This window comes from Oncorhynchus gorbuscha, linkage group LG06 (assembly GCF_021184085.1).
Source record: "Oncorhynchus gorbuscha isolate QuinsamMale2020 ecotype Even-year linkage group LG06, OgorEven_v1.0, whole genome shotgun sequence".
Taxonomy (NCBI): domain Eukaryota; kingdom Metazoa; phylum Chordata; class Actinopteri; order Salmoniformes; family Salmonidae; genus Oncorhynchus; species Oncorhynchus gorbuscha.
In genome coordinates, this window is record NC_060178.1 from 79,152,041 (window position 1) to 79,167,976 (window position 15,936).

The following is a 15,936-nucleotide window of genomic DNA, read 5'->3' on the forward strand; positions in this document are numbered from 1 at the left end:
CCTGTGTATCTGCTCTCTCATTGGCTATAATAGTCCCACCTGATCTCGCCTGCCTTCAATCATTGAGGACATGTATTTCCATTGTTAGAGTTCTCACTCGGCTGTCTTATCAATATAATAGATCATCTTTGATTCTACTGCATGAAAAGTAAAAGTGAGTATGACAACCTGGTATTTAAAGCATGCACATTTTTCGAAATGTCACAGTCTACTATAAAACATTTTATTTCGCATACCCAAAATGCCTACTTGTACGGGTATTCGGATATGGCCATTGTCTTTTCAAAGTTCAAACCACTGGTTTGTTTTTTCATCAGTAGGCCTCTGTTGCATTCTGATTTTACTAAATTAAATGACATTTTTGATGGCATTTGGTGGCTATCTGTTTTGATTCAGTTCTGTCTTCGTGTCCTAGGGTTGACCTGATGTTGGGTTCACAAATGGGAGAAAACTTCTGGAAACTGACAACAAAAAGGGACATTCTCATTGGCAAAACTCCCATCTGTTTCAAAGGATTTTCTTTCATTTCCTTCCTACTGAACAGTCCCCAAGTGTTTGTATGCCTTTTGGTCCAGCTGATGAAAGCTTTAGACCTGTCATCACATTACTCTGATATGACCTAGAACGGCTAGATCGTTTTTCACCTCATTACAGTTATACATGTTTAAAGTCTATATAGTTATTAAAGGCCAGTTTTGCTCTATTACATTTAAAAAATATATATATTTTATTAGTATTTTAGCCCTGGTTGGTTGATAATTGTAAGACATAACAGTTTTTATGAATAGCCCAATATCCCACATCCTAAGATTGTGTGATTGAGTGTCTGATGGTTGGTTGACTGAAATGGCTTAAAAGTGCAGTCTGCAACTTTCATTATTTTCTTTCTTCAAACACGGTTTTCTAAGAAGCTAAATAAAAATAGCACTTATTTAACTTGAAATGAAAGTTATAGACTGTACCTTTAATTAACTGAGCAGACCCCAGTATGGATTGGCATGACCTGGCATGGATTGACATATATACCAGACAGTCTCTGGTCCATTCTTAGAAAGCCCAGACCAGACCAGAGCATATGGCTCCTGTCCCCTCCTGGCTCCTGTCCCGTCCTGGCTTCTGTCCATCTCTCCTGGTCTGGATGAGACTCTGAAGATGTTGTAATTATAGGTTGGGCAGGAGTAAGGCTCTTCAGGATTTCTGCCCTGCCTGCCGCCAGAGAAAAAACGTCCCAATTATAGCTGTGTGTGTGTCCGTTGATGTGTGTGTGTGTATACATGCATCCTTTGTGCGTGTGTGTGTGTCTGTGTATGTACAGTATGTATGTGTGCATCATTTGTGTGTCTGTGCAAGTATGTTTGCATGTGTGCATTGTAAATGTGTGAGTGAAGAAGAGTGTGTAGGGCAGGGACTGAGCCACTGATGCTATCCAATTATAGTTTGGGCGTGAGATAAGCCTACTTTGGCCCGCTGTGTCAGCAATGTCTGTTTCTCTCTGTCACCCTGGAGATTTGAGGACCTACAACCATCATTTTGTTTAATTGCACTTCAGCTCAGCTCTCCCTAAGATCGGGGGTATCATTTTCCTTAGGGTGACATTTTGTGTGTCCGATTCAGTCTTGGCTGTGTCTCAGATCTAAGCAATCTGAGTGATCCTAAGTGAGCTCGTCTCTAATTTATATGGCCAACTTTTAATTTATGTAGACCTATGTATTGCGGCTGTGCTTTATGTGGTTGTGGAGAAGCGATGAACCCTGGTGCTCAGCCCAAGTTGTCATTTAAATAGCTTTTTGTTTTGATGGGTATGTCATACTGCATTCGTTGTGTAAGATATCATCCTAGCCAAGGAGGAGCTCATAGGCTGTCATCTCTGATTCCATGGAAAAAGGTAATCCTGATATGATAGGAGGACAAAGACTATGCAACTCTGTAACTTCACCTTCGAAACTGAAAACTGTGCTTAGATCGGTGGTTCCCAACAACCACTACCCTGACAAAGCCTTTGGTGGTTAAAGTTGTTGTTATTAATATTCAGGGTTCAAACAGTACTCCTTCTTTTGGCACTGTATGGTAAGGGAGGGAGATACTGTAGCTTCCTAGGAGTAAGAGGAGAGAGAGAGATAAAGAGAGAGGGATGAAGTGAAAGAGAGAGAGAGGGGGGAGGGAAGAGAGAGCTAGAGAAAGTGGCAAAGCAGTAAGGCAGTCAGGAAAGTAAGGGAGTGTGACGGTGTTGGAAAACAGAAACAGCAGGGTGACTGTTGTCATTTAGCAGCAGGGGTAGGTCCCCCTATCGTTAGCCTCTTTCTCTCTTGCTCTCACCCTTGCTCTCCCTCTCCCTGTGGGTTAGTAAATGAGGGGTGGAGGCCTCGAACACACTGATTATTCAGGCAGACTGGGGCTCTTGAGAGGTTAAACACATTTAAACACACACCATTACTGAGTCAGAGGTGTAGTCTAGGAACAGTAAATCTGTTTTCTCAACCTGATTCGACCTGTTCATACTGTGTGTTATACAAGTGTTCATAATATACACACTAGTTAGCTGGCTAACATCTGCGCAATCATTACAGAGAAAGAAGGATTTGTGCAATCGTTTTGTGTACTGTAGAGAGAGCTCGCCATAAATACCTACAAAGACAGAAGAAGTAGCATGAATAAAATTAGAAAAGTTAGAATAATAAACTGTGTTTATTATGCTCACACCTGTACGATACCACACTCTCGATACCCCTGAACAAAATGTTGTGGTACCACCATTCTGATACCCAGCCCAGACTAGGTTTGGGGACTTCAGCATCCAGTAACTTGCCCCCATTGACCTGAGCCACTTGTGAGCCCTATTGTCACAGTAAATACTTGGGGAGTAGGGCCCCACTGAGCCACCACTGTTGCCTTCATACTTTTCCCCACAGACAGGATAGTACAGCAGGTCAGATGCAGCACAAAATCAACCGTAGCCTGGGATTTCGTTGAGAAGCTCTGAAACCGGCTTCCCTGCCTCCATGGTCTTATTCAGCTCCTGCAACAAATCAGTATCGTACATCAGCAGCATTGTGACCACATTCAATGAACGGGCTGCCTCAACTTTGTCCATCTGATCTGCCAAGAACCGGCACAGTTTATTCAATAGCACCGTGTTTGGATTTACCCCCTTGTTAGCCTCTGGAGTAACTTGGGTGGGCTATTTACCAATAGATTATGTACAGCTGCAGCGATCGGTTAGCTGCTCAGATAGCTGATGTTTGAAGTTGGTGAGGGAGATAAAAGTCTCCAACTTCAGCGATTTTTGCAATTCGTTCCAGTCACAGGCAGCAGAGTACTGGAACGAAAGGCGGCTGAATGAGGTGTTGGCTTTAGGGATGATCAGTGAGATACACCTGCTAGAGCGCGTGCTACGGATGGGTGTTGCCATCGTGACCAGTGAACTGAGATAAGGCTGTACCTAGCATGGCCTTGTAGATGACCTGGAGCCAGTGGGTCTGGCGACGAATATGTAGCGAGGGCCAGCCGACTAGAGCATACAAGTCGCAGTGGTGGGTAGTATAAGGTGCTTTAGTGACAAAACGGATGGCATTGTGATAAACTGCATCCAATTTGCTGAGTAGAGTGTTGGAAGCAATTTTGTAGATGACATCGCCGAAGTCGAGGATCGGTAGGATAGTCAGTTTTACTAGGGTAAGCTTGGCAGCGTGAGTGAAGGAGGCTTTGTTGCGGAATAGAAAGCCGACTCTTGATTTGATTTTCGATTGGAGATGTTTGATATGGGTCTAGAAGGAGAGTTTGCAGTCTAGCCAGACACCTAGGTACTTATAGGTGTCCACATATTCAAGGTCGGAACCATCCAGTGTGGTGATGCTAGTCTGGCATGCGGGTGCAGGCAGCGATCGGTTGAAGAGCATGCATTTAGTTTTACTTGCTTTTAAGAGCAGTTGGAGGCCATGGAAGGAGAGTTGTATGGTATTGAAATTTGCAATAATTTCGGCAGATAATTTTATTAAGAGAGGGTCCAGATTGTCTAGCCTGGCTGATTTGTAGGGGTCCAGATTTTGCAGCTCTTTCAGAACATAAGCTATCTGGATTTGGGCGAGTTGCTGTAGGGAGCGCAGCGCTGTTGACCGGGGTAGGTGTAGCCAGGTGGAAAGCATGGCCAGCCGTAGAAAAATGTTTATTGAAAATCTCAATTATTGTGGATTATTGGTAGTGACAGTGTTTCCTAGCCTCAGTGCAGTGGGCAGCTGGGAGGAGGTGCTCTTATTCTCCTTCGACTTTAGTGTCCCAGAAGTTTCTTGAGTTTGTACTATAGGATGCAAATTTCTGTTTGAAAAAGCTAGCCCTAGCTTTCCTAAATGCCTGTGTATATTTGTTCGTAACTTCCCTAACAAGTTTCATATTCGATGCTAATGCAGAACGCCACATATTGTGTTTGTGCTGGTCAAGGGCAGACAGGTCTGGATTGAACCAAGGGCTATATATATTCCTAGTTCTACATTGTTTGAATGGAGCATGCTTATTTAAGATGGTGAGGAAGGCACTTTTAAAGAATAGCCAGGCATTCTCTACTGACGGGATGAGGTCAATGTCATTCCTGGATACCCCGGCCAGGTGAATTAGAAAGGTCTGTTCAGAGAAGTGTTTAAGGGAGCCTTTGACAGTGATGACCGCAGACCCATTATGGATGCAGGCAATGAGGCAGTGATCGCTGAGATCTTGGTTGAAAACATCAGAGGTGTATTTGGAGGGCGAGTTAGTTAGGATGATATCTATGAGGGTGCCCGTGTTTACAGATTTGGGGTTGTACCTGGTAGGTTCATTGATCATTTGTGTGAGATTGAGGGCATCAATATTAGATTGTAGGATGGTGTTAAGCATGTCCCAGTTTAGGTCACCTAGCCTCACGAGCTCAGAAGATAGATGGGGAGCAATCAATTCACATATGGTTTCCAGGGCACAGCTGGGGGCAGAGGGTGGTCTATAGCAAGCGGCAATGGTGAGAGACTTGTTTCTGGAAAGGGGAATTTTTAGAAGTTGAGCTTGAATTGTTTTGGTACAGACCTGGATAGTAAGATAGAACTCTGCAGGCTATCTCTGCAGTAGATTGCAAAACCGACCCCTTTGACAGTTCTATCTTGGCGGAAATGTTATAGTTAGGGATGGAAATTTCGGTGGTTTTGGTGGTTTTCCTAAGCCAAGATTCAGACATGGCTAAGACATCCGGGTTGGCAGATGAAAAAGCTCACTTAGGGAGCAGGCTTCTAATGTTAACATGCATTAACCCAATGCTTTTACGGTTACAGAAGTAAACAAATGAGAGAACCTGGGGAATAGGAGTGGAGCTAGGCACTGCAGGTCTTGGATTAACCTCTACATCACCAGAGGAACAGAAGAGAAGTAGGATAAGGGTATGGCTAAAGGCTAAAAGAACTGGCCGTCTAGCACGTTCGGAACAGAGAGTAAAGGGAGCAGGTTTCTGGGCACGATAGCATAGATTCAAGGCATAATGTATAGACAAAGGTATGGTAGGAAGAGAGTACATTGGAGGTAAATCTAGGCATTGAGTAATGAAGAGAGAGATATAGTCTCTAGAGACGTTTAAACCAGGTGATGTCATCGGATATGTGGAAGGTGGAACAACGTGGTTGGTTAAGGCATATTGAGCAGGGCTATAGGCTCTACAGTGAAATAACACAGTGATCGTATGGGTCCAGTGAGTGGTTGGGCTGGCTGGGGACACGGCGATTCAGACAGTTAGCAGGCCGGTGCTAGCAAGCTAGCAGTTAGCAGGCCGGGGCTAGCCAGCTAGCATAAGGGCCATAGAGGGACGTTGCGATGGGGGAAAGTCTGTTTTTGCCTCCTCCTGCGGAGACGTCGATAGACCAGTAGTGGGATTAATGGGGTTCCAAGTAGCAGAGAGGGTCCAAGTCCAATTGGCAAAATGGGTATAGTGGTCCAAGAAACTGGCCGGTGGATTTCTGTCAACTTCTCTCATATGTTCATTCAACTAGAAATTGTTATTTGGGCATTTTACCTTTAAAAAAGGCTGTGAGACTAGTTACACACAGCACTTAAAAAAACAAAGTGTTCAACTTACATATTTCACGCACATGATTACATTGTGAATGCTCATTTGTACAGTAATTATTTTTCAACATGTCCTCACCTGGGATTTGAACATACAACCTCTATGTTCATGGCATTCAGATCTTCCTGAAACATCTCCATGTCTGTGTCAATTATCTGTTAATCTGACTACTCTCCCATCATTATTTGAGTTACTTATTTCAGCAATTTTTGGCTTTTCTGCATAGTTGACTGATGTTGATGGGGTATATTACTCTGTTTTAATGTTACTCCTTAATCACTATGATAAATAACATAGTTATTTGCTTTGAAGTGCAAAGTGTAACACAGGTAAAATCAGTCATTTACACAGACATGTTGGCATTGCAGGAAGATTGGAATGCCATGGACCAAGAGGTTGTGAGTTAAAATCCCAGGTGACTACATATTGAATATTAATTACTGTATAAATAAGCATGCATAATATAACCATGTGTGTCAAATATGTAAGTTGAAAACATTGTATGTTAAAAGCACTCTTCTCAAGTTGGAGCTAAGTTTGGAAAACTAAGCTTTTTTTAGTTCAATCAATACTTGGACCAAAAAGTTGAATAAAGTAAACCAAAAAAAATGGCTGAGGAACCACTTACTTAATAACAATTTGAATCTCTTGATTCCAACATCCTTGTTTGTAGTATGTGACTAGAAAGGCAGAAATGTGTGTTAGTTTCATGATGGAAATCCAAATATCCTGTGTTATCTGTAGATGTATTTGTTTCCCTAAGTGCAACTGACTGAGGTGTGTGTGTGGTCTACCTCAACTCCTGTTTGGCACTCCTGTTGCGGGAACTGCGGGACGGCTGCTTTGATGCTAATCGACCGTGTGTGTGTTGAGAGAGAGAGAATCAACAGGGGATTCCTTTTGGGCACGTCTTGGCTATGCCTTTGATGGAGTGTCAGGATTGGACTCTGGCCTAAATGTTTTATGAATCAAAGTTCATTCGGGTCTTTCATTTATTTTGTTTCTCGGACGGCCTGACAAGTTCTTACGGTTAAAGTGTGCCAACACTGAGTGTTTGTTTGTGTGCGTTTGTGGGTTTTGCTTCAACATTTTCCCAGCAATGTCGCTCATAGCTGTTCAAAGTCACATTTGTAAATAGCCTATGCATGGTTGGTTAGGTTAAAGAGTTGTTTCAAAATGCCCAGTGTTTATTCTTGAATCCATTCCTAGTGATCCAGTTATTTACAAATGTTGTTGTACCAGCAATGTTCTTGTAAGATGCCAAGTAAGAGTGATTTAAGAGTTCTTATTAAGAGTGATTTAAGAGTTCTTATTTTGTCATGTTACCAACACCCCAGCAACACCACACCAGGGTCATATTCATTATGGCCAAACGGATACTGTTAGAAAAAAGGGTTCCAAAAGGGTTCTTTGGCTGTCCCCATAGGCAAACCTTTTTGGTTCCAGATAGAACCTTTTTGGTTCCAGGTAGAACCATGTTGGGTTCCATGTAGAACCCTATGTAGAAAGATTGTTTACATGGAACCTAAAAGGGTTCTTTAAAGGGTTCTCCTATGGGGCCAGCCAAAGAACCATTTTACGTTCTAGATAGCACCTTTTTTTCTAACAGTCTAGCAACTTTCTAAATGGAAAGGAAAACAGGTAGTCCATCCCTGTTTCAGTCTGTTTCCTTAGAGTTGTTGCCTAATGAATACAACCCAGTTGTTTGAGCAGACCTATACCCCCACGTTGTCAACAGAGATCATTGTTTTTCCCTTGAAGCCTGGCTTAGCTGACGGTACTTAACATATGTGGTACATAGGCCTACATTCTGACCACTCATTCTAAACATACACACAGACCTAGACTAGACATTCCTGATGCAAATATCTACACCCCAAAGTAAAGCAGCGAGAGCCAGGACGTGGTGGTCAGAGAGAACAGGGAAAAATGAGTTTGTTCTTATTCTAACTATGCCACTCATGGTCACCAAAATACCACCTATGCACACACATGCACGCACACACAAAGATTTACTGTAGCACAACACAGATGGGCCTTTCTGTAGGCGGACATATTTGTCTATGTAAGTGTATTTATACTTGTTGACATCCGTACGGCGAGTATGTCAGGTACAGATGCTTCTAGACATAACTGGTACTGTCTGTGTCCATGTACACAAACAGCACATGCCCACCAAGGTGGATTTTGTTTTTGACAATGTGTTTGGCTGTAATTCTGTGTGGCATGGACCATATTAACCAAATGTGAGGCCAGTTTGTGAGGTGTAGGGAATGCTTCACCCATCTGTGTTCATCAACAACACATGCCAACCAATATGGCTAATAAACTGTGTGTGTGTGGGGGTATAATTTTGTGTGGCATTAACCAAGCACCAGTGGTGGAAAAAGTACCCAATAGTCATACTTGAGTAAAAGTAAAGATACTTTAAAAGAAAATGACTCAAGTAAAAGTGAATGTCGCCCAGTAAAATACTACTTCAGAAAAAGTTTAAAGGTAGTACCAAAAGTAAATGTAATCACTAAAATATACTTAAGTATCAAAAGTAAAAGTAAAATTATAACTAATTTCAAATTCCTTTAATTAAGCAAACACGACGGCACGGTTTTCTTGATTTAAATAAATGTACGGATAGCCAGGGGCACTTCAACACTCGGACATCCTTTACAAACGGAGCATTTGTGTTTAGTGAGTCTGCCAGATCAGAGGCAGTAGGGATGACCGGGGATGTTCTCTTGATAAGTGGGTGAATTAGACAATTTTCCTGTCCTGCTAAGCATTCAAAATGGAACTAGTGCTTTTGGGTGTCATGGAAAATGTAAGGAGTTAAAGTACATTATTTTCTTTAGGAATGTAGTGCAGTGAAAGTAAAAGTTGTCAAAAATATGAATAGTAAAGTAAAGTACAGATACCTCAAAAAACAAAATTAAGTAGTACTTTAAAGTATTTTTACCTAAGTACTTTATACCACTGCCAAACACATGACACAGTTGTCTTCTACAAACGCTGATTCTCTAGGCAAGATTTAGTCATCTCACCTCACAGGAATAACATGTGTTTCATGAAACCTCAACGAGTAAACAAAAGAGATACTAACATCCTTTCTTAATGTTCCTGTTTCTTCACAGGAAAATCTGGGACACCAAGGTTGCTGATCCATCCACAAGGTAAGACCTAGTCAATGTTTGAACATCTCAACTAACTACAAATGATTTGTTTCTCCAGATGTTGATCATTTTGTATTATAATGTTCAATTATAATGCCTTGTGAGTTTTAAATGTGCTTATAATGCATTATGTAGAGTGTTTAAATGAAGTGTTACTGGATAGTTCTTGTCTTGTTCCTCTCCTTCATGGAACTGACATGACAGACGTTAGCTATGCACACGTTATGTGTTATAAAGCGTTATATGACATTTATGACCTCTTCTCTCCCACTTCCTAGGCTGAGCCTCATGGCTCGTAAAAAGGGTTTCTGGGTAGAGAAGGTTCACTGCCTGGGGTCAGAGACCAGCCTATCAGAGTGTCACGCTCAGCTGTCCATTCCACATAGCCCCACCCCCTGTAAGAGTGGGAGACATGCGGTGGCTAGGTGTGTACCGGGACCTCAGTTTGCACGTATGTCATCTGGAAGACCCCAGGCACCCCACCCAATTCTGGTAAGAGACAGGTACACGCACACATAAAAACATAGACACACACACACATAAAAACACAGACACACACACATCATGCATCACTGTGCCAAGAGCCAAGACCTAGACACTTTTCCTGTGTACTGCGCAAACACAAGATACAAAACATTCTTAGTCAATAAGACAGTCTAGTCATACATGATGCTGACACTCTCTGTCTCTCTCTGTCTTTTGTCTCTCTGTCTCTCTGTCTCTCACTCTCTTTCTCTGTCTTTCGGTCTCTCGCTGTCTCTCTCGCTCATTCTGACTCTCTCTCGCTCTTTCTCTCCTCTCCCCCTCTAGCCGGTGCGTCTGAAGGCTGGCCCCAGGCTGGGTGAGGGCCGGGTGGAGGTGCTGAAGGAGGGGAAGTGGGGGACCATTGTAGACCACGTCTGGAACCGCGTCTCAGCTAGCGTGGTGTGCAGGGAGCTCGGCTTCGGAACCGCCAAAGAGGCCCTCACTGGAGCTTACATGGGACAAGGTAGGGTAGGACTCCCTCTCTGTCTGTTATTCTCTGTCTTTTTGTCTCTCTGTCTCTCTCTGTCTTATTCTCACTGGCAAGGGAGAAAGTTCACTTCGATTGTGCCACGTGAACATGGAAGTTGTGTTTTTACCAGTTTCTTCCATTTCATCCTGCCCTACAGGGTTCAGGGTCTTAGGCACAGACACCCATGTATATGTCTCTGTACTCTGTGTACCTGAGGCTGTGTGAGATTCCATGTGAGTCAGATGAACTTTTCCAGCCATGCTTAGGACTTATCTTAGGACTCTACGCTCGTCTGCCACTGAACGGTCTGAGATTGTATTTGTTTGTGAGCCTGAGGGTGCTGATCTGTGGTTCACACACTGTTAGAGGATTTCCCCTCTTCTCCACCATGGTCACTGCAGCTGTATGTGTGTGTGCGTATGTGTGTGTGTGTGTGTGTCTGCTTGGGCAGCTGGAGGGCTCAGTGTATATGGCTCAGTTCACAGCCGAAAGCTCCTCAAAGGAATGGAATCAGCAATCTCAGCTCCACCAAGACGTGCACACGCAAACATGCACACACAGCTGTGCATTTTTTAAATATATATATTTTTTTCCTAAAATGCGACAGCCACCAGCTATTCTTACCACCTAGCCATGGGTCTTTCCCTGTCCTAGATGACAAAGTGAAAAAATGTTTTTTTAGAAAATGTAGCAAATTTATTGAAAATGAAATACATAAATATCTAATAAGTATTCACATCCCTTTCCTATGACATTCAAAATTGAGCTCGGGTGCATCGAATTTACCTTGATCATCCTTCAGATGTCACTACAACTTGGTGGAGTCCACCTGTAACCAATTCAATTGTTTGGACATGATTTAGAAAGAACCCCACCTGTCTATATAAGTCCCACAGTTGACAGTGCATATCAGAGCAGAAACTATATCATGAAGTCCAAGGAACTGTCTGTAGATCTCTGAGATAGAATTGTGATGAGTCATATTATCTGGGGAAGTGTATAAAACAATTTATAGAGTGTTGAACGTTTCCAAGAGCACAGTGGTCTCCATCATTTGGAAATTGAAAAAATATGGAACTACCCAGACTCTGCCCAGAGCTGACCGTCCGACCAAACTGACCAACCGGGCAAGAATTTATGCAGCAGCATACAAGACATTTTGAACTCACCTTGTTGTGCTGTGCTCACTGGAACAGGAAGGGATTGCAACAGTCCTTCTTGTGAGCTCTAGAAGGAGTCCCAAAATCCTGACTTGGATTTCCCAATTAGAAACTGTTGAAAATCATTTTCCGTATTTTCCCTGTCGGAGCTAGTTTTATCTAAGTTACCAGTTGTCTTGAACTCACAAGTCTGAGATTTTCTAGTTCCGAGTTTCCAGTTGTTTTAAATGCAGCAGAAGTCATTCTGGATGGACAGCATGGACAATTTATTCTAACTTTTGTGGCCCATGGCGTTACCCCCTTTTTCGTGATATCCAATTGGTAGTTAGGATCTTGTCTCATCGCTGCAACTCCTCTACGGACTCAGTCAAGGCCGAGAGCCCATCCACACTGCTTCTTGACACACTGCTTGCTTAACACGGAAGATAGTCGCACCAATGTGTTGGAGGAAACACTGATGACCGAAGTCCGAAGTCCGCTAGAGCATGATGAGACAAGAAAATCCCGGACGGCCAAACCCTCCCCTAACCTGGACGATGTTGGGCCAATTGTGCGACGTCTCATGGGTCTCCCGGTCACACCTGGCTGCAGTGGCACCTTAGCACTCATTGTTGAATTTGTGATTTCCAACTTGTTGTGTAATGTTTATGTCCAATGGTTGATGAGCACCGATATGTTTTATCTATAATTTCTCTTCACATGACAAGGATGGAAAAGGATTTGCCAGTAGATTGCCAACTTGACGCATGATGATGACTGCTAGCTAAGATTTTGAAAGTAAGATGTTGACATGATCAGTCCAATCAAAGCTACTTTAGATATAATGTGATTTGATGTCATTTTATCTGTGGCCAATGACCTTGAGCCTTCTTGGATGTGCACTTCTAAAGTCTATGGCAGCACCCAACGAGCTTGAATTTTATTTAGCTCTGTGACGTAGTTTCCCGATGAGTGTGAGAACACTGAGCCAATCACGGCACAAATAGAGGACATTACCAACCCTACGCTCCGTATTTTCCACTGGCTGCCCCACCATCATAGAAAGCATTGAGGTAGGCTGAAACACCACCATTTTGGAGCTGCCTATTTTCTTTAGCTATACAGGTGCCCCACCTGCCCTGAATGACGCATAGCCACTGTTCTTCATTCCTGGTTCTAGAGAGCCTTAGGAGTGGGGAAGATTGGAACTTAGCATCCTCATCTCTCACTATTCAACAATCTCTGGTATCAATCAGCCTTCTGCACCTATACTGTAGCCTATTATAACCACACCCATCCTAACCTAATCCCCACCACTGCCACATCAAAGTACCCCTGTCCCAGATCTTATGGCTGCTACATACTGTAGCACCCAGCAGTCTGTGCCTGTGTTGTAAGAGTCAAGGCGAAGTGAAAAGCTTTTAATTTTCTCCCAAAATAAGTTCATATTTCCTCCTGATACAACCACTGGGCTGCTGCTTCAGTAACACCCAGTGTGTGGGTGTGAATGCTTACAATGTCTGTGTTAAGTCCAAGACCTGCCTGTAGCATTACTATGTTACGTGCAGCTCTAGCCTCCTAGGCTGTCATATCAAATGACAGGTTAAATTTAATAGTTTATTCCTCTCGCCCTGCTTTAAATGCAAGTCCCTAACTATATCCTGATTGACAGGGCAATGGGTGTGAGAGTTTTCAGATGTACACACACACACACACACACACACACACATGACACACTTTCGTAACAGCTGCTTAACTACAGCCATAGCCGGACTAGGAGACATCTGCCAACACTCTCTATAACATGTTGCTTTTTAGACTTTTAACTGTCCTATATAATTTTCACTGAGTTCTGCAGGCCACATAAACGTATACATGTATGGTGTTGGAAAAAACCTACATTAAGAGTCCAGATGACAGGACAGAGTCTAACAGAGACAGACAGACAGACAGACAGACAGACAGACAGACAGACAGACAGACAGACAGACAGACAGACAGACAGACAGACAGACAGACAGACAGACAGACAGACAGACAGACAGACAGACAGACAGACAGACAGACAGACAGACAGACAGACAGACAGACAGACAGACAGACAGACAGACAGACAGACAGACAGACAGACACAGACTGACAGAGACAGACTGACAGAGACAGACTGACAGAGACAGACTGACAGAGACAGACTGACAGAGACAGACTGACAGAGACAGACTGACAGAGACAGACCGACAGAGACAGACCGACAGAGACAGACCGACAGAGACAGACCGACAGAGACAGACCGACAGAGACAGACCCAGACAATAGGAAATGTACATTGAATAACTGGTGTTTTTATGTACTGTAGTTTGTTGTCGTGCAATAGTATCAATAAATGCATTAAATGCACGTAAAATGTACAGTCACTAAACATTAGTTTAAATATAGTATTTACAATAAACATTTTTAGATAAATAAACTATGCTATAATTAATGTTAGCACATACAGTACATGCCAATCAAGCAGACAGATACAAATCTTTAAGACTTTAGGGAGCTGGAAGCGGGATGATTGTGGTCACATAGCTAGTGAGAATAGCCCAAATAGTTGGTTAGTGGTTAGGAGGGAACCCTAGTATTTCCCTCTCTCTGAAGTTAAGCGTGGTTTAGGGAACATTAATGGTGTTTTTCTTTCCGTGGGACTTCTTAATGTTCAGCTGTTTAATCCTATTTGAAGTCCATTCAATCATCAAATAGGACCTTTCATGTCACCAAGCCTGAGCAGTACACACCATATAGGTCTGCCTGTGTGTGTGTGCCATATAGGTCTGCCTGTGTGGGTGTGCCATATAGGTCTGCCTGTGTGGGTGTGCCATATAGGTCTGCCTGTGTGGTGGGTGTGCTGTGTGGGTGTGCCATATAGGTCTGCCTGGGTGTGCCATATAGGTCTGCCTGTGTGGGTGTGCCATATAGGTCTGCCTGTGTGGGTGTGCCATATAGGTCTGCCTGTGTGGGTGTGCCATATAGGTCTGCCTGTGGTCTGCCTGGTGGGTGTGCCATATAGGTCTGCCTGTGTGGGTGTGCCATATAGGTCTGCCTGTGTGGGTGTGCCATATAGGTCTGCCTGTGTGGGTGTATAGGTCTGCCTGTGTGGGTGTGCCATATAGGTCTGCCTGTGTGGGTGTGCCATATATAGTTCTGCCTGTGTGGGTGTGCCATATAGGTCTGCCTGTGTGGGTGTGCCATATAGTTCTGCCTGTGTGGGTGTGCCTGTCTGCCTGTGTGGGTGTGCCATATAGGTCTGCCTGTGTGGGTGTGCCATATAGGTCTGCCTGTGTGGGTGTGCCATATAGGTCTGCCTGTGTGGGTGTGCCATATAAGTCTGCCTGTGTGGGTGTGCCATATAGGTCTGCCTGTGTGGGTGTGCCATATAGGTCTGCCTGTGTGGGTGTGCCATATAGGTCTGCCTGTGTGGGTGTGCCATATAGTTCTGCCTGTGTGGGTGTGCCATATAGTTCTGCCTGTGTGGGTGTGCCATATAGGTCTGCCTGTGTGGGTGTGCCATATAGGTCTGCCTGTGGGTGTGCCATATAGGTCTGGGTGGGTGTGCCATATAGGTCTGCCTGTGTGGGTGTGCCATATAGGTCTGCCTGTGTGGGTGTGCCATATAGGTCTGCCTGTGTGGGTGTGCCATATAGGTCTGCCTGTGTGGGTGTGCCATATAGGTCTGCCTGTGTGGGTGTGCCATATAGGTCTGCCTGTGTGGGTGTGCCATATAGGTCTGCCTGTGTGGGTGTGCCATATAGGTCTGCCTGTGTGGGTGTGCCATATAAGTCTGCCTATGTGTATTTCAACCATAGGGTTTGTGACATTTCTCAGTCACGTTGCCTGTACTGATCCCAGTAGCTTTAGGGTGGGGCTGTTTGGGGACACAAATATACAGTGGGGAGAACAAGTATTTTTTATACACTGCCAATTTTGTAGGTTTTGCTACTTACAAAGCATGTAGAGGTCATGCAATAAAATGCAAATTAATTACTTAAAAATCATACAATGTGATTTTCTGGATTTTTGTTTTAGATTCCGTCTCTCACAGTTGAAGTGTACCTATGATCCAAATTACATACCTCTACATGCTCTGTAAGTTGGAAAATCGGCAGTGTATCAAATACTTGTTCTCCCCACTGTAGCTCTGTGTGTGTGTGTGTGTGTGTGTGTGTGTGTGTGTGTGTGTGTGTGTGTGTGTGTGTGTGTGTGTGTGTGTGTGTGTGTGTGTGTGTGTGTGTGTGTGTGTGTGTGTGTGTGTGTGTGTGTGTGTGTGTGTGTGTGTGTGTGTGTGTGTGTGTGTGTGAGAGAGACGTGTGGTGTTAACAGTGTGTCTGAATGTGTGTGTTTACTGTGAGTATGTTAATGTGGTAATGTGAGACACCAACTATAGAACTATCCATCCTGATAGCCAGTCATCCATAACCATCTACTACAGATATAGGCCTCTTTCACTAGCGCTATCAGAGCTAGGCCTCTTTCATCCTCTTGGGGGTTCTACTACCATACGTAAGCCATGTTTTTTTC

General features: G+C 43.7%; 1 protein-coding gene across 1 annotated transcript in view; it reads left to right on the plus strand.

Moving 5' to 3' along the window:
- Positions 1–15,936, plus strand: part of loxl4 (lysyl oxidase-like 4) — a 55,917-nt gene that overhangs the window by 13,684 nt on the left and 26,297 nt on the right. The window contains exons 5-7 of the mRNA XM_046354203.1: positions 9,205–9,243; positions 9,522–9,735; positions 10,054–10,231. Of these exons, the coding sequence (XP_046210159.1) occupies positions 9,205–9,243; positions 9,522–9,735; positions 10,054–10,231 (431 nt within the window). The remainder of the gene's footprint in view (positions 1–9,204; positions 9,244–9,521; positions 9,736–10,053; positions 10,232–15,936) is intronic.